The sequence below is a fragment of the Lonchura striata genome, chromosome 9 (genome assembly GCF_050655825.1).
Source record: "Lonchura striata isolate lonStrDom1 chromosome 9, ASM5065582v1, whole genome shotgun sequence".
In the NCBI taxonomy this organism is placed as follows: Eukaryota; Metazoa; Chordata; class Aves; order Passeriformes; family Estrildidae; genus Lonchura; species Lonchura striata.
The window spans coordinates 31,460,466-31,479,813 of NC_140711.1; the positions used below are offsets into that span (position 1 = coordinate 31,460,466).

At 38.0% G+C, this 19,348-nt stretch overlaps 1 protein-coding gene across 3 annotated transcripts in view; it reads left to right on the forward strand.

Moving 5' to 3' along the window:
- WWTR1 (WW domain containing transcription regulator 1) overlaps positions 1–18,115 on the forward strand; it is a 43,786-nt gene extending 25,671 nt beyond the window's left edge. For 2 of the 3 annotated variants that reach the window (XM_021544926.3, XM_085588123.1), the window contains exons 3-6: positions 7,887–8,083; positions 12,686–12,819; positions 13,372–13,484; positions 14,556–18,115. In XM_021544926.3, coding sequence (XP_021400601.1) covers positions 7,887–8,083; positions 12,686–12,819; positions 13,372–13,484; positions 14,556–14,740 — 629 coding nt within the window. In that variant the 3' untranslated portion in view covers positions 14,741–18,115. The remainder of the gene's footprint in view (positions 1–7,886; positions 8,084–12,685; positions 12,820–13,371; positions 13,485–14,555) is intronic. The other variant, XM_077785778.2, reaches the window with a different exon arrangement.
- Positions 18,116–19,348: the final 1,233 nt, after the last annotated feature.

Sequence of the window (19,348 nt, forward strand, 5' to 3'; positions counted from 1 at the left end):
TGAACACTTCATTAGTTAGTTTTCACACTAACATTAAAAGCACTGCCTTTTAAATGTTACAGAACAAAGCCACTGGGTGTTTTTCCCTTTGCTGTATCTTGTTGAATTTACAGGAAAGTAATACATGCTAGGCAAGTTTCTGTACTCATTTATACACCACAACTATATTCAGTGACATTTCACGAAGGAAAAGGAAAATTTGTCACATAGATTGAAAACATGTTCTTGCAGGTTAGCATATATTTAGACTTGTTCAATTTGTTTTTTCTTAACATTTTACCATTGTTGTTCTTCTAAGATGATTTGTAGATGTATATACTAAGGAAAGCACAGCATTAATAGGAATGTTTGTGTATGTTTTGTTGTTGGAAGCAAAGGGAAAGTGATCAGCCTCAGACTGAAAACAAGCAGAAACAGTGTATTTCTTGCATCTTCAGAAACTTCATTTTCCGTGATGCTGATTCTGCAGAGATCCTAATTTTGCACCCATTTTAAAAGAGTATTTTCCTGCTGATGGATGAGGTATTACCTATCTCGTGCCAATCAATGAATGCAGAAGAATCAAGGGCCATTTGTGGAAGGAGGTTTACTCAGTCCCAGTTGTCAGGCCGAGGTCCCTGTAGAAGGAGAGGGATCCTGTGCCCCGAGGAAGGCAAGAGCAGCCGCAGTGCTGAGGGTCACGCTGCTGCCTCAGCCTGGGCTGCACATGCCCTTCTGCCTTCATGGCATTCCCTGCTGTAAACATATTGTGGAGGATGATTTTGGACTACATGTAGCAAGATTTAGAGGAAAAATTAGGTCCTTACAGGAGTTTTTTTGCAAGATTTCTTAAATTAAATGCTACTTTGTTTTGTAGTCTTTCTCTATTCTACATTAAGCAACACTCAAAGCCATTGTTATTTCCATCCTTCTCCCTTCAAAGTGTTCTAAACAGATTTCTTTTGTGATTTTACTCTTCATCCAGTGGGCAAACGCAATCTGGTCTTCATTTAAATATTTTCCAAATTTAACAATTTGCAATTTACTTTGCCATAAAATAATGAACCCCTCTATTAGCATTTATGTTTTCTGTATAATTTAGCTTGAATTTATATGTGAACTCCTTAAAAAGCTCATACAAAAAGAACATACTATCTGCAAAAAAACTGAGAAGAATTCTTGCCCACCCTGTGGCACAGCTGGATGTGGGATTTGGAGCAAACAGCAGTTGCAGGCTGCGAGGTGCAGTTACTCTATGTGCCATGTGAGTGACAGAAATGTGTGTTAAGCAGTGCCCAGAGTTTGCTGGTTTGTGAGTTTTGGACACTGCCACTATGTGAAAAGTCCCTGAGTTTGTTTGGGTGTGGATAGGGGCTTTCAATTTATCTAGCTGTGGTTAAAATTGGTGTTTGGTCTAACTCATGCTGCCAAAGCCCAGCCAGGTGGGGTGTCCCTGGTGCTTGCTACTGTCCCCTTGCCTTTCTTCACGGTGGACACTCCAGCAGCAGCAATTACAGAAAGGTGTATCTGGTTTTACCCCTTCTGGTAAAAGGGAACTTGTGTGATTCATCAGACTGTGCACAGGGATGGGACTGATGGGCAGAAATGGTTTTAAATGCTGTAGTTACTTATGACCTGGCTGTCAGGGAGGGAGTGACAAGGTCTGGAGCTCAGGAGCAAGCTGTGTTCATGTGAATCTTCTGCTTAGAGCTGAGCCATCTTCTATTACCCTCTCTGTTTTCTCCCTTGCAATATCTTATTTTCCATGTAAGCTTTTACAAGATGGTCTTTCAAGGTCCCTGCTGACTGGGGCTGTTCTGCAACGATGATTAATATATAGTATCTGTTGGCCCAGATAAGGCTGCCTTCAGAAAATGTACCTGGATCACTTTTAATTCTGTACACTGACAAAGTAACTTATAAATATATATTCTCTTAGCTTCTGCCATTAATATGCATGTTTGCAGGGAAAAAAATAAAAAATATTGTTACAGTTCCTGAGATTTTCAGTGTTCCTGTAGTCTATCTATATCTGGAGCAGATTGTATTACTTTTTCTCTGTGATACTGGTTTATCAGCTGTCTGCTAGTCACATCCTCAAGGAGGTTTGATAAGAACCTCATTAGTGGACTCATTCAGGTGTACTAAATGGGAACACAGTTGCTGGGAGAACAGCATTGATGTTGTGAGCTCACAAAGGTTCAGATGCCTGTTCTGAGGTAAGGACGTCTTTCCTGGATGATTTCCATATACGGCTGAGGCCTTGCACAAGTTATGGTTGTGTCCATCACAGAATAGTTTAGGTGGGAAGGGGCCTTGCAAGGGCTCTTACCTAGCCTCTGCTGAAAGCAGGATCAGTGGTGGCACCAGAGCAAAAGCTCGGGACTTTCTTTACACAAGTGTAGAAATCCTTTGTGACAGAGAAGAAGGTCCTGGTGCAGTTCTCATGTGTTCATCAGGAAAGGGGCTGGCACCACGAAGGAAATGGATGTTCTATCATCAGCACTGAGTAGAGCAGTGTCAGAACATGTCCCACACCCCCACACACACACAAACACTTAAGAATGGAGAAGAATTTCTGGCAGAGGGAGAAGGGTGCCACATGTATTTTAGTTTGTTCTTGATATCTCCACTTTCACCTGATCAGATTTTATGTAAATACTAACTATCAGAAAAATAACATGGCTCATCTCTGGCAGAATCTGGTAATATTTATCTTCATATTAGAAATCAACCAGTTCGGACAGGAAGCAGTGGAAAGCCTGATGTTAATTTGTTTAGGGTCCCTGTATGCATTGATCCTGAGAATTCAACCATGCTTACTTCTTGTGTCAAACTCCAGGTGAAGAACTATTTAATTTTTGGTTTTCCCTTCTGAAGAAGAGAACCTTACTTCAGAAGGTACTCTGTCAAGACCCACAAGCAGGCATGACCCAAGTGATACAAGCAGGATGGCTTTCACTATTAATCTACTGGTTCCCTAAGATGTAGGACATTGGATATTACAGATTAGAATTTTTTATTGTGAAGAGCCTCTGACACTTGTTGTTTAATAGAAAATCATCCATGAATCTAAGTTTAGCTTTCAGCTGTATTGGTAATGGTATTGCAAATGGGTCTGGACAACTGGGAGTTATAGCACTTTACCTCTGCTCTCATTTTTTTTAACTAGCCAGGAAATCCAATCAAAAAGCCAGAGCCAAAATCCTGTCTAGGAACAATAAACATGTGAACCAAAGTTTCCATATCCTGCCATGATAAAAGAGGTGTAGCTACTATTGTTTAAGGATGATAAAAGGCAGTTTTGGTAACTATGTCAAAGCAGTCTCTGGAGATAAGAACACAGAAACTCTCAAAGTGTTCAAAACCAGATGATATGTATTTTAGTGTTCACTGATGTCCATGAAGAGTGTTCACTAATGTCCAGGATTCCTCAAGTCTTGGCTTGACTTGGCTAGAAATGTGTGACACTGAGAGGAACATGTTTTTCCCTCTCTAGTCTATGCCCTCATATCACCTGCGTGGTGGAAAGGCTTCCTGTTCCAGATCATTTTTAATTACTGGATATCCTGAAAGAAGCAAACACAATTCATTTGTGGTCAGCGTGAATAATCTTGGCACCTGTTTCTGATAACTGCTTTCTGAGTCCTGAAAGCAATATAGAGGACTTGCACATTCATCTGTGGGAATGAGTGTTTTGTGATGCAGCTCTCAAAAGAATGAGGGGATTTTGGTAGTTTGCAATTAAAGCCTCTAACAAGTAATTTATCACACAGATTTCAAATGGAGTAATTTATTTATATTTAAGGACAGTGGTTAATAGGTACAGAGTCTAATAGGAATTAACTTCAGTATCAGATAAATTAAATCAAAGGACATATGCCTTTAAACGAGCAACTGACCAACTAGTAAATCTGAAATGCTAAAGTTTGATGTATTCAAGAGAGATGTTGGCATTTTTTCAAATTCTAGTAATTTTTAATTTTGAAACAAAGAAGTTCCTGTTGGTGTAAGCATTTCCCCTCAAGGTTAGTAGTCCTAACATGTACCAGTGCAAGAGTAGAGGGTCATTTCCACAGTTTCAAAGATGATGAAATGTAAAAGCTGAAGATTGCATGAAGCAAAAGTAAAAATAATTTATTAAATATTTTAAATCTAACGGTCATCAGAAATTAATCATTAGTATTAAAGCTATCTGTCCACTGAAGTAGCTCCCATCATCACTTTTTGTTACTGATTTACTCTTAGAAGTGCTTGCAGAGTAAATCTCCAATCTTTTAAATTACTTCCTGCTAAATCATAGCTTTGATGTTGCACCTGCAGGTTGTTTGTATTGGTTTTTTTAGTCTTAAATCACTGAAGATGGGAAAGATTAATTAAATGTGGGCATCACAGACCTTAACAGTTGAAACTTGAGAAATTTCTATATAGCTATTTTCAGCTCCGAAATCTGAATAAAGGAGTCTCTGTGCACTGGAATAGTGCAACTTTTTGCTTTAATACTTTACAGATTTTTGGAACAAAATGCACCCGAACTGAAAAGCAGCATTTTTTGCTGACCTTGTTAGAAGGCTAATGCTTCTTTCTGGGAAATAAATGAAACAAGCATTTCTTTGTTGGCTGAAGTGGAGTGAGAAAAGGAGGGGAGCCCAGTCTTTTTTTCTTTACAGTGTCGTGACTAAGTCAGAACTGTAGTATGGCTGGTTTTTCAGTTTTTGGTTTTTTTTTAACCTTTGTAGACTTTTTTTTTTCATCAGACTGTGTTGCATGAGACCTGGCTTTGGCTAGTTCATCTGAATTTGGTTCTGGGCTGCCTATAAACAGAGCAGAAAGACCCACAGTTGCATCCAGACACTTCTGACAAATAATAAAAGTAGGTGCAATCAGTTCAATGCATATGTCAAAAATGATTGACACTTGCATGTTTTGGCTTCTGCAACTTGCAGTGTCTCTTGTCCACAAAATGATCCTTGCCTAGTATATAGCGAGCAAAGTCATAAACAGAAAGGTTTCCTACAATGTCAGAAAGCCTAATTCACTAGGATATCATTATTAATTTAAAGGCAAACAAAAGCAATAAAAGAATTATTTTATTTTTTTTCTAACTGGAAAAATAAAACCACATAGATCTAATGATGTAAACTAAATAGTTGCAATTTCATGGGCTGCAATGGAAGTGTGGTCACATAGTTCAGGTTTAGAACTTAGCTCCATGTTTTTAATTGTTTTCATTCAATTGCATAATGGCTGTTTACTGAAAGCATTACTTCATTTTGCAAAATAAATTAAGTTTTCCCCAAGATAAGTGAATTTAAGGCCACCCTGAGTCTGTCTGCTGTAATGATGATACTTTTCTCCTCTTATGTTAGAGCAAGTCTCCTTTACCACAGAGTGGTAGATTTGAGCTTTTGAATATTTTTTTTCTTTGCAGAACTTTAGAAATGTTACACTGGAGTCCCAGACCCTGCCTAGTGAATTGAAGCTTACTGAAGACCAATTGTTTTTTCTTTTAGTAACTTTTTGACTTCTCAAAACCAGCCCAATGATCCCAAGGCTCTGCAGAGCTCTGGCTGAGATGAGCTGTCAAGGGTCCCTGGTGTGTCTGATGGTGTCAGAGTAGGGTCTGTGTTGGGCAGTCTAGCTGGAATGTGAACTGCAGGTTTTTCTTTTTTAATCCAAATGCCATTGTGTTCCTCATAACATTCAAATACAAATTCAGAGCTGAAACATAAATTAAAGCATGCATTACTAAAACCTCATAAATAGCACAACAGATGTGCCATATGATTATATCACGAGGAACAGACTTTTGTGGGATGTCACTGTTTGCTCACTGGGGCTGACACAAGACTTTAATTGGGCTTGTTCGGACCATAGTGACAAGAAGTTACCAGCTGTATACCTACCCACTTTTACTGCCTTGGTTCAGTTCTGGTTCAGTTGAGCAGCCTCAGGAAAAGCACTTAGGTAAAATATTTACTTAGGTAAAATATTTTTCACAAACTAAGCTCAAGTATATACCACAAGGGTAATTTGTCCATTGTTGGGATTCTTTTTATTCTACCAGTGCATTTAAAGATTCACTGAAGTCTAGATAGCATCAGATCTATCAAGCATGCTTAAAAGTATTGCAGATACAATATTTTTCCATTTTCCCTAAACATATCATTGTAACTCTACCATTAAGAAGAGCAACTTAGTTTATTCAATTTTTTTTCTAGTTGTTTGAAAAATTGACACAGTAAAAATTGGTAAAGCAGTAAAAAGTCTTAGTCCTGTAATAACTGTATCATCACACTTTTCCACACTTCTTTTGAAGAGGCTAGTGTTCTGCCTGGGTGCTGGGGCTTGCCCAAATAGGTAGTGTTTCAGGACAAAATCTACCTGACATTACCTATAGTGTTGCATATGAAATTGTATTAAGATCTAGCCCAGATCTGACAGAATTAGAATCATCAAATCATTTGGGTTGGAAAAGCTCAGAGGAGTGAGTCTAACCATTAACCCAGCACTACCAAGGCCACCACTGACCCAAATCCTCAAGTGCTACAACCACACAGCTTTTAATTTCCTCAAGGAGGAATCACTGTCCTGATCAGCCTGTGCCAGAGCTGGACAAACCTTTTGGCAAAGAAATTGTTCCTAATATCCAGTCTAAACTTCCCATGGGATGGCACACTGGCATCAATCTGCAGTACTCTCCAGAACACCTGCTTCTGGAAGCAAGTTGCAAAGATGGTTTAGATCTGCCTGGATGCTTTTCACAAGGTCCAGAAGGATTTATTAGAGTGGGCTTTGCACCACCTACAGGTAGTAAAGTTGCCCTTAGATCCAGACTGGCCCTGGAGATAGCCCAGGATTAATTCTCACCTGGTCCATGCAGCTGGGCCTGATCTGCCTCAGTAATAAATCTTAACGTGGGTCCTGAACAAACCATAGAGTTAAAATGTCGAAAATTCACTATGTTTCACTCCTGGCTTGTCTGAAGGATTTCAATGCTGGACGCTATTCTTAGCACCATAAACAGAAGAAATTTGTCTTGGTAAGTTATAATGTTCTTTTATGCTAATTTATCTTGGTAAGATACCTCCTGTCTGAGATGACAGGGCATTCTATTAGCTTTGTGACATGTTGGCACCAGAGTGACACACGGAGAGCTACTCAGACATACAGTTTCTTTCATAGCAGTTCTATGAATAAAAATGTCTATCTCACAGAGAATTCTGCTCTGATTTATAGTTTCTGAATTTAAACAGAAAGGATTATGCTGATTTAAGAAACATTAACAATCTAGGCAGCATTAACTTCCTCAGCAACAGCCTTCTGTCAGCAAGTGAAGGGGTTTGCCTGGGTATAACTCAGGTTTGCTTATTAAAGGTCCTATTTCTAACCCTGCCATCTACGATGTTCTTCCCCTGGCAACCTTGAGAATTTCCTACCAAAGGTGGAGGACTGATGGGTCATATCCTAACAGAAGAAAATTCAGTTGTTAATTGGAAATTACTTCTGGTAATAATAATAATTGATTTAAATCTGTCAATAAAGAAAATGTTAAGTTGAAATATTTTTACTAGCTTATTATCTATTATAGGTGCACATATTTAGGAATTTTCAATTTTAAAAAATGTTTTCTACTAGTTAATTAGGTAAATATTTGAACATACCAGGGTAAATAGAAATACTTGTTGTATTGTAAGTATTCCTGTTTGATACAATCAGAACATTAAAAATCATTTATTAAGCAATTGCTAATGCAGATCTTGCCAGATGGAGTAGTTTCTCTCAATCACTTGAAATACAGTAATTCTAATAATGCATTCCTGTGAGTGAGCAGCATGTGTCCTGTGCCCTGTGTAATCTGAAAATCCAGCTCTGCCCAAGCTCCATGAGCTCTGTCTTTCCCGCAGTGATGAATGCCCAGCCGCAGCTGCCCCCCAGCACAGCCCTGCTGCAGCAGAGCCGCCCCCCGCAGCCCCCGGCGCTGCTGACCCTGCCCAGCGCTCTGACCACGCAGCAGCAGCAGCAGCAGCAGAAGCTGAGGCTCCAGAGAATCCAGATGGAGAGGGAGCGAATTCGGATGCGTCAGGAGGAGTTACTGCGACAGGTAACACCAAAGATACTTTCGTTTGTTCAAGAGTTTTTAGCTCAATGCACCCAAATTTTTAACAAGTACACTTAGTAGCTCTGTTACTTTATGTCAAGACTAACTATGGGTTTACAGAAGGGTAACCAAAAAGCTAATGTAAACAGATAATTTCATTTTTTTTCCTCAAAACTAGCACTGAACAGAACATAGGATTGCCATCAGTCAGAAGTTACAGACCTGCCATCTTTCTTACCAGTCCTCCTTAATAGTCATGTAAGGGCCAAATTCTGTTCTGTGACTGTCTGTAAGCAACTAGGGTATCTAACACTGATTCAGGTGCAGTTTAACTTGGTTTGCATAGGAGACCATGTTCATACTTCACTGAAGATAAAGGAAGAACACATGGAATTGTTCTTGACTACAGTCTGTACTCTCTTAATTTTCACCATTTGCCTTTTAGTTAAAATAAAATCATATTCACATGTTACATTAATACCTCTGATCTGAAGCCTTTTCAGAGTTGGTTATTTATGGATGTTTTGCTTATTGTTCTATTTCTTACATTTCAGCTCTATATAATGACTCATACTGTACAAAATAGATATGTGATTTCCTTTATGCTCCCTTAAGAAAACAAAGTTTTAAAAATTGTATTTCATTTGTTACAGACAAGTCCACCAGTGGACTTGAATTGAAGTGGTGTTGTGTTTGTATGGGGTATTAATCAGATTCCTTAGTGGAAAAAAAAGATAATCTGTTTCTCTCAGAAACAGCATGAAAGAAGTCCACTTTATCAAGAAACATACCATTACTGTGGCCTTGCAGATGCTGCAGTTACCAGTTCTAAATACCTTTAAAAACTTCCACAAGGTTAAGGTGGTGGTCTCTGACATGGACAATGGTCTCAAGTCTTTTGTGTGGCTTCTCTTTTCCCATCAGGAGCTCATGACAGAGATGGATGTGAGAGGAGAGTGAAAGTATTTAGTACGCGCTTAGTCATGATTGTCATCATGCCAGCAACATGTTTAGCTATTTTTACTCTTTGGCTCTATTCTTGATTCAAATCAAGCAAATTAGGCTTCAAAACAGTTGTACCATTAACACAAGGGAGGGTTTTTTGCTGCTTTGCTGCCTTTGAAACCAATACATTCACACACTGCAGCTGTGCCATACTCTGTCAAGACTTCCACTTACTGTGCCCAGTACCACCCTGCCCTTGTAGTGTTTTTGGAAGCTCTGCATTGCATGAAGCAGTACAGCATCACTTCACATTACTGAAGTTTTTACAACTGGTGTAACTCTTAGGGAGGAAAGCAAGATGAAAAATCTTCTTCCTAACAGAATGTTGGAACTTCCTTCCAGTAACCTCAGAATCCTGAACCCTGGCAGCTGAGGGTGCAATTATCCTCTTGGGTCATCAGTGTCCAAGTACAGTTACTGCTGTCCTGACCCTCCCTTGCTGTTTTTGCTTTTCTAGTGTAACCTATCTAAGGGGAAAATGCTGAGTAAGGGTGTATGCTGCTGTAGCAGCTGTGAGGAGGTGCAGAGCATTTGAGTGAGAGGGGGAGCATTCTTTGGAGGGTCACAAGCCTTTCAGCCCAGTAGCAGCTGCTGGCTTCCCACAGCCATTCCTGGCAGCAGCTGCTGGGGTGGAGCAGCATGCCCAGCCAGGAAGAGGTCATAGCTCTGGAAGCTCTTGGGTTGGGGAATTTCTTTCCTTCTTTTTCCTCCTCTTCATGTAGTTGATAAAACCCTAGAACTCTAGACTGAGTACATGCCAGAAGGGCAGCATTTCAGAAAACCAGCATGATAGCATCTATTTAAAGGTTTCTGTACTCAGTTTTATCATTCTATAAGGAGTTAATGTTCTTTTATGCTAATTTGGTTTTGCAAGATTTCCAAAGGAGAAGAGAGCATCTGCTTGCTACTTAAAAGCTTATTGGAAATGGAAGTTGGTAGAGGTAATGTCAGTCAGAAATCTCTGAACAGTCCTGCAGAAAAGGTGCCCCAGCACTCCTGTGTGTGAACCAGGGTTGTTATGCACTGTGTGCATACATTTGAAGGGTACAAATAGTCCCAAAAAGGCAACACTTCTCAGAGGCTTCTTTCTGGTCCAGGGCTGCTATTGCATAAGTTGTCCACAGGTTACAGAGGCTTAGAAGAGGCTGAAGAAGAGGTGGAGGAGCATGCAGAGGAACATTTATCACTGTTTTGTCCTCACAGAATAGGCCTTTACTGGCCTGCTACAACCTGAAGAGAAAAATGCCCCACTGTGCTCCTTCCACAGCACAGACTGGCCGAGGGTGTGCTTTACTGGTGGCACAGGCAATGTCTACGTCTCTTGCTTTCCACCCTAAGTATGAGGACCGGCAGAAGAGGAATTGCATCTACCAGCAACGTAAATGCACTATAAAAATTCTCTCTCTCATCTCCCCCAGCTGGAAATGAGAGTTTGGCAACTAAGGGTGGACCTCAGGTCAGTTCTGCTGAGAAGAGTTCCAGGAAATGTGACAAGAAATTTCTGTGCTTGTCTGGCATACTGCTAAAAAAGGGTTTACATCAGAACTGTATTCTGAGGCAATGAATCATTCATCTCACTGTAATGCTGTGAAGCTTTAAAGTGTTTTGACATTTTTGACACATGAAGATTTTTACATGACTTTGTGATGTCAGAATACTATGGGGTTTTTTAATTTGTTTTATTTTGTTACTTATTTTGAAAGTCTTCTTTGGGTTTATGTGTGTCATAGTGCCAATCAGATCATTAAAGGCATTTGGCCCTTTCTTAGCTGAATGCCAGAGATGGTCTCTGCCAGCCAAAGTAGAGGCACCTTCCTACTCTCAAAGACTGAGAGCTCACTGATGTGGCTGAGACTGATATTGCTGCTCACAGGGCTGTGAGACATCTCTGCCATTTTTTGCCAGACTTTCATCCTAAGGAAGGAGATTTACAAATATTCTTTTTAAAAACCTTGTAGTCATGCTTAGAATGGAGAACAAGATGTAATAGGGTATCATAAAGCTTTGGGTATTGTGTAGTTGATCCTTTTCTCCATTACCATTGCTGTAATAATGTCAAAGGAGCAAAGGAATATGACATCTGTAGCAGTACTAAAATTGCAATGTGACTTCTGAACTAATGACCTACAGCAGAAGAACATATGTCAGGTATGGTGGAGCCAGTACTCTGCTTCCCCAGCCAAATCTGAATCCAGTGTGCAAGAGTCTGTTGTTCCACATTTTAAAAGTTCACATGGAGTTAATACTGCAAGCAACAGGCAATATGTTGAAATAAATAATGGGAAGTGAGCCATTCCCCAAGGGAGAGTCAATCAAATAACTCTATAATAAATATGGTGGTTTTTGCAACAAAGAAGAGATAGGAAAGTAGATAATGTAACTGATAGAGGGAGTTTTATTTCATGGTGCTGCAGGCTTTTCAGCTTACAGATCTTTTGCTTTGGAAGGCCTGTCTAAATCTCATTCTTATATTTAAAAACAAAGTACTGAAAATATCTGCATGTAGACAGCTTAAAAATATATTTGCATGTAGACACCTTCCCCTTCTCTAAGGTTTGTACATTTTCAGATTCCAGTTAATTAAATTTGAAGTAGAAATATCACCATTAAAATTGTTACTTGACTAATTTAATCATAAATCTATTATACATAAGCTACTAAGAATCTCAAGAATGTTTGTTCTTAACACTTGCTAAATACAGATACCATCTAATGTAAATTATAATTTATCAATGAATATATTGATAATTTTGTTATAAAGGAAGCATTGTTTTTATGGGCACCAACATGTGTAACATTATTCACAAAGAGACCAGACCTTCCTCCTCAATGAAACAAATAATTGAAAACATAGTAAAACATCATGTTCTAGCCTTGAAAACCTGTTAGTCCTTTCTGTACTGGGGAGACTGAATGATTGAATCAGTGGAGAGAAGTTTTCTACTGGGATTTAAATGAAATATTTACTTTGCTTGTTTCTTTAAAAAAAAACGTAGGTTGAGTTAATTAGGGTAAAAATAGACAGAGATTTATTATTTTAAGGTCTTAGGATTTTTGTTTGGAACATCCAATTGGAGTCAAGACAACATCTATACTGAACTCTGTACCACTAGATGTCATGTGTGTTTCACAGAGATAATGCTGGAAGAATTTATTTTCAGGAAGAGTTGTAAAATAAGTTTCCTTTGGCTCTGATTAGTTGTTCGTCATCCTGCAGATAGCAGACATGAGACCGGTCATTAAGCAATTACTTATTATTAGGCAGACTGTTCATTCTAAAAATTATTGAATCACAGTCTTGGTTCCAGTGGTTTTCTTGTAACATGCTAAGTACCTTGTGGTAGCTGAATTACAGCCTGGCTTCCAGATATGGTAGAACTGGCAGCTAGATTCTGTGGTGCTTTAAGCCAGCGCAGGTGGGCATGAAAGACACTGTCTGTCTGCATCATAGTTTTCTTCATATCAGTGTAAACACTAATCAGTGACATCACTCAGAATTACTTTCCTTCAGTGTATATGTTATGTGTTCACTTGTTACAAGAATACGGTATTTCTGAGCTGTTGGAATAACCCTTCCCATGTATTTATTTGTCTTTTCAGGAAGCTGCTCTTTGCAGACAACTTCCTATGGACTCAGAAAACATGGTCCCAGTTCAGACAGCTGTGAACACCCCTGCTATGACACAGGACATGAGGCCTATTACAAATAACGGATCTGATCCTTTCTTGAACAGGTAAGTTCATTCTTCTTCATTAGGCAATTGCTTCTGTTGCCTTCTCTAGACTGTTGCAGCTATCTCTCTACAATAGTCCCTATACCATCTTCTTTTTTTACTTATTGTAAACAGGGGGTATGGCTGAGTGGCTGCCCTGAATTCTTTCAGTTTATGCTTCAAGGAGGAATCTTAACAAAAGCAATAAATTGTAACAGGTGGTTTAAATTCTATTGTTAGTGTATGTAGAAGACTAGGTAGAATAGGTAAGTTACCTAAGTATAAATACATTCATCTTTTTAGGCTGTCAGAACTGATTTCAGCTGAAGAGTTATATATGCATGTGTGTATTTCAAAATTTAAGAGCGACCTTACTTAAATTAATTGTTTTTTGGGCTGATGTGACCCAAATATGATGTTGGCTGACCAGTGGCCAACAGTTACAGGATGAGGCTTAATGACTCAGTATCTATTTCTGATATGTAACCTCCTGTGTTCTCTTCTAACACTGTGGTCAGGAACTGTGTCTATCAGAGCCTCTTTATTGAGTCTTTCTCATGTTTCAATTTGTAGTGGGCCTTACCACTCCAGGGAGCAGAGTACAGACAGTGGCTTGGGATTAGGATGCTACAGTATACCGACGACACCTGAAGATTTCCTCAGCAACGTAGATGAGATGGATACAGGTAGAATACTTGGATTTAGCTTAAAGTATAGTTCATATATTATGACTAGTAATGTTTTATAATTGCATAACTGAATGATAATCTCCAACTTTCCTAATCAAGAGAACAGACCAACACTGTGGGAGAAAATGCCTAGAGGGTGTTTAGTGCCCAGAAGGTTCTCAGCTTTAACTTAGATCCAGATTCTGCCCTTTCACATCAGACTGATATTAAACAGAATAAATAAAACCTGGAAAATGCAAGCCTTAATTTCTTTTTCATACTATTGTCTATGGTAGGGGGACTAAAAAGCTTGCTATGGGTTACATGTAAAAATCAATACATTTCCTAACTCTGAGAAATCAGTCTTGCTTTTAAGTCTCTTACATTGGCAAAGTTGCATTTGCCTTCAAACAGAATGTATTTAGCTAGCTTACTTTTTGATAGATATTTATTTTATGTTAGTGTCCTCATGATGTTTGAAATACTGAAATAATTTACTAGAAAATCAAGGGTTTTTTTCAGAGAGTGATATTCTCAGCACTTCCTCACCTAAACTTCCTTTTCAAGTCATTAGAAATTCAGTATTATGCAGAGAATGAAAGATTTATCTATGAAAGGTTTTCATGCTTGTTCTTATTAATTTATGGGGGGGGGGGGGGGAAATAGTAATATTACAGAACGAAATTGCTGTAAAGCACTTTTTTCAGTTATTTCCTACAGACAGCATTACCCCTGGTACAGGGATCAGGATGGAGATGTACCTGAGGGTCCTTTGCTGCTTTCTGGGCACACCAGGAAACAAACTTGAAATTGTCATGCTTCCCAAGTGGAAGACTAGAGCTGGATGCTTTGGGCAATGCTGGAAAGGATCTTTTGTGCTTTTGAGATCAAAGCAAGGATGTGAAATGTATTCTTAGGAGAATATGTACTCTGTACCTAAATGCAGTTTTGAGATAGCATTTGTGTTGAGTAGGAGTGCTCACAAGTGCCTGTGAGAAAGGGGGAATAAATTTTTATGTCAATTCTGTTGTTTTAAATTACCCACAATAAGACTTTGGTACTTCAAAAGTTCTTCTTTACTTTTCCTAGGAGAAACTATAGCACAGACAACAATGAACATAAATCCACAACAAACACGTTTCCCTGATTTCCTCGACTGTCTTCCAGGGACAAACGTTGATCTTGGGACTCTAGAGTCAGAAGACTTGATCCCTATTCTCAACGACGTGGAGTCAGTGCTTAACAAAAATGAGCCCTTCCTTACCTGGCTGTAATCAAGCAATGCTTGTTGGGCCTACAGTGCAATTCTGATTTCTTTTTCCTCTTGAGGTAGGCATAGAATATCTGAATATCCTCAAGAGATACAACATACTGCCTTATTGACTTTTGTTACATCATCTTTATGGTCAGTTCAATATCTATCTGAATTTGATTGATACTAATTTAAGTATGAAATACATTATATATATATATATATATATGTGTATATATATATATAAAAAAAATACATACATGGATATATATTTCTTAAAAAAAACCCACACCACTTTACACATCTGTGTACTTTTTTACGTTTTCAAACCAGGCAGAAATGCTTCAGTTTTAGGACAGAAAGTGGCTGATGTTTTTGCATATCCCTGACTGATGTCCTGGGTACTGATTGACATCAGAGACCCTTTGTGAATCAGGAAAGGTCACTTGGTTGAAAAAAAGTGCAAAGCATCAGGGCATGAGAGTAGTTTTATTATTATGTTTATGACAATAGTATCAGAAGCTTTTTTTAAATCAACTTACTTAAGCCTTAAAAAGCTTTTTTAGTTCTTAGTGACTAACTGTTCTGTATAGAATACAGTTCAAATATGATCCATATCAAGCATAACAATTCCCATTATATATTTGTGAAGGCACAAACAATACTATAGCAGTTTATTTTTTTCAGTAAATTACTGTATAGTTTTCAGAAAATAATTACTTCTAGTCTCAAAGTACCAGAATTATTTAGCAACATTTTTACACTACAATATTGTTACAAAATAAACCAGGCTGGTACTGACTGTTGCCTTTTAGAAACAAAGAAATGTATTATAAACAAGCATTTTTAAAAACTTCTTAGTTTTTTTTAGTTTATTATATTAAGCACTACAGTTTTTTAACTTAACACATGAACAAACAATTTTTTTAATGTATAAAATCTATGGCAAGTATCTTAAGTGCAAAAATATTCTTTTAAAATCAGTTCTGGAAAATGTGGCACAACTTGTTAATGTCATACATAGAGGGAGAAAAATCTTCCTCATACTGTTTTCAGTGATGTTTTTAACTGACAATGTAAAACTACATGTAGTTCTATACATGAAAAAGAACCAGGAACTTTTTCAGGGCACTGCTAAAGCAGCATTGGGACTCACCTGGTAAAGCTGCTTAGTTTTTATGTCTTTCACTTACCATAACTGGTGCACAGGACATGAGGCATGTGCTGTGTGTTTTTATCTGTTATATATCCTACAAAACTTCCTTATCAGAGGTTTGGGACTGAGAAGACATCAAGACATTAAGCCTGCAGTTCCCCTGAAATGCAAATGAAGTCCCGAATATTCTTAAATGTTTTGAAATTATCTTATTTATAATTAATGGATTTAAGCATTTTGTATTGAAGAATAGGTCATTTTATGAAAGGCATTATAACTTTTCTATAAGCTTAATCCAGGCTGTGTAAAGAGAAGAAGAGATGTAGCACTAAGTGTAAATGTGTGTTTGCCAGGTCTGATAACACTTAGCAAGACCTTACTGATGCATCAGAATATTGACCCTTAAAGACTTTTTTTTCCATCTGGTTGGGTGAAGGTAGGTGAAAAGGTCAGTGATGAAGTGGTGGGAATACAGAGTAGATTTGGAAGATGAATGATGAGGTAATAAATGTAGATCCTTGCTGGAAAGGATGACTGCAGACAGGGATACATAGCAAATGAATCTCCGGTGTTCAATGAAAAACAGAAGAGAAGCACTCAGTAAAGGAAATTACCATGTCTGTGATGAACTTCTAAGTGTACGTGGTGTCACAGGATGGAAAATAAAAAGCACACACACTGAAATTTTGAACAAAGAGATATTATGCAAAGACCTACAGTTGTGACGCTTGATGACATAGTAAAAAGTAGCTTTTTAAAAATGTTTTTGGGGTTTTTTTTTATTAATAGAAAAAGAGATATAACAGCAGAGTTGTGTCTGCACAGAATTTAATTGCTGAATGGGCATTGTGTTTCTTTTATTCTTTTGAGGCGTTATTAGTTGGGTATTTTTTTTATTCTTGCTAGTTTTGCTAACTGTTCAGATAGCATAAACTTCTTTTCAATAAACAGGGGACCGGGCAGGGCTGACCAATATTACTGTAATTAGTTTTAATCTCTTTCTTTTAAGAATTTCTTCGGGTTGTCAGCCTAAAAGAAAAATAGATGGTCCTAAGGCTTTGTCCTTTAGTACCATGACTGATGTTGGTAAAGAATTAGAGATTTTCTGGCCAACTTTCAAGGCCACGTCACCATCACTGTTCATTTGGCATAAGGAGCTGACAGCAATTGGTGCTGGAATGAGCCACAGCACCTGTGTACCTGGGTGCTGGTGTGATCCAGGTGGGAGTGCCTATCCACAGGTTGTGTTTAGAGAGTGCAGTTTGTACATTGGCTAACAACTCTGCACCATTGAACGCGTACGTTTGTCGTAACAGAAGATATTCCGGGCAGGTTGGCTCGCAGCTCTGTGAGAGAGCTAGTGCTGATTCCTGCCCAGCCACGTGCATTGTTGTCAGCCAAAGGCTGTTTTGGTATGGGGAAAACTAATGCAATTTTCTAGTGAAATCACAGCTGGCATTTATCAGAATTGTGAAGCTGCAAGCTCAATTCCTTTTTTATTTGTGTTTCTGGTGGTTGAGTGTCTTGGTGCAAAGACCTTAAAAGGATAAAGCAATCATAAATTGTGTTTCTGTGTTACTTCCATAGTAAACCAGCAGCAGCTCTGAAACAGGAAGGTAGTGTGTGGGGTAGCACTTCAGGCTGAAACAGCTGCCAGAATCATAGGTTAGATCTTTACTCAGTCATGAAACAAATCTTGGTTAAATTTAAAGTGATTCTTTACACTGTCAGCTTTTAATTTTTGTTATGGAGATAATGTATCCGATGAAGTGCAATGACAATAAAATCTATTTTTCAAAGTTACCTTTAAAAAAAGTTTCTGGCTTTAAACAGGCTTATGGCAGAACTTTTCAGTATTCAAAGTATATGTAATATGAAAATAAATTTATTGTTGACAGTGTTTCACTGTACTATTTCAGGTTTTGAGCATTTACTGCACTAAATTGTACACTGTCTATTTGTAGTATAAATACAACCAATGTGCCAGCTGGACAATTTTGCTGTGACTATCCCTGAGGGGGCATATGTAAGTCTTGGTGATACAGAAGTAATGGGACATGGTTAATTACAGTTTGTATTCTGGTAATACTGTTAGAATGTAATCTGGGGAGGGATTGGGTTTGACTTTTTGTCAACAAATACTGTTTAGGGGAAGGGAAGGATTTAAATCTCTATTTTAGTTACAGAAAGATGTGGGTGGTTGTCCAAATAAACTTGTTTTCTAATACATACATCCATGTACATGTTAGTTCTTTATCTATTTACTTTTTTCATTTTTTATATGACTTGTGTGAACATTTATTTTTAATTTTTAGTACCTTGTAATAGATTGTACTAGAGGCAATCAGATCAAACTGTTATATCCTGGGTTTGATTCTGTTTTGTTTTTTTTTTTTTTAATTATTTCTTTGATATTTTACATGAAAAAATACAAATGAACTTGAAAGATTTTGGATGTATATTGTTTTTTTAAAATAATTTCTTTAGGGGAGGTGGTGGGTTTGAGGATTTTAGTATGGGCTTCCCAGGGAACTGTAAAAAACTGCTTAGAATAAAGGTGAGGACATATTATTTTGTGAAAAAGGTATACATTTTGTATTAAAATATTCAATTTTATATTGCATAGTCAATTATTCATATGTCTATACATATTCAATATGTATATTCAATTCAATATACATTTGAATTAGAATATGGAGGCAAAGACCCCACCGATGTCAGTGTAGTGGAAGAAGCCAGCCTTCCCACCCTCTGACAGCTGGAATGGCTCCAGGGTTTGACATTGTTTGCCTTGCAGCTGGTTATACTATGAGTGATGTACAATCCATGAAGAGGGAGCTAAAGTTGAACTGGAGACAGGTGATGAACATTCAAGACTGGAATGATGTGAGAAAACATCCCTTGTTCTGGGCTGAACAAATATTTTTTCAACATTGTATATGTTACTTCCCTTCTTTAGAGATTAACCTTTTGCAAAGTCGCCAGTTGATTCATCATTCCTCAAAAGGTGACACTGTCCTGTGTCATTTGTATCATCAATCTGCAGTCTATTCATTGAAGACAATCAAAAAAGAGAACTAACTGTATATACTTCTGCTGTGCAGGGACTTAACCAACTTTGCCTTGCTGAAGTGCATGGGCTCAGAATCATATGCTCATACTGCACATGTTGTAATCTGAGTTGTTAGATAACCAATATGTATCCTTTTATGATAGCTCTCAGCTAAAACAGTGTCATGCAATGTTGAAGTTGCCATGCTCTCAGCACCCTGCTCAGCCAGCGGACAATTTTAATGGGTGAATAATGAAGCTTCAGCCAGCATGGGTATTCCTGAGATTTTACAAAGAACACTAATGTTCTTTCTTTTGGCTACTATTATTTCTACTTCTGTATTATTGTATGTTCATATTTGTACACACTATAGCACGGTGTGGTCTTTAAGTTGGTCAGGGTTCCTGAGATCTGTTAACACT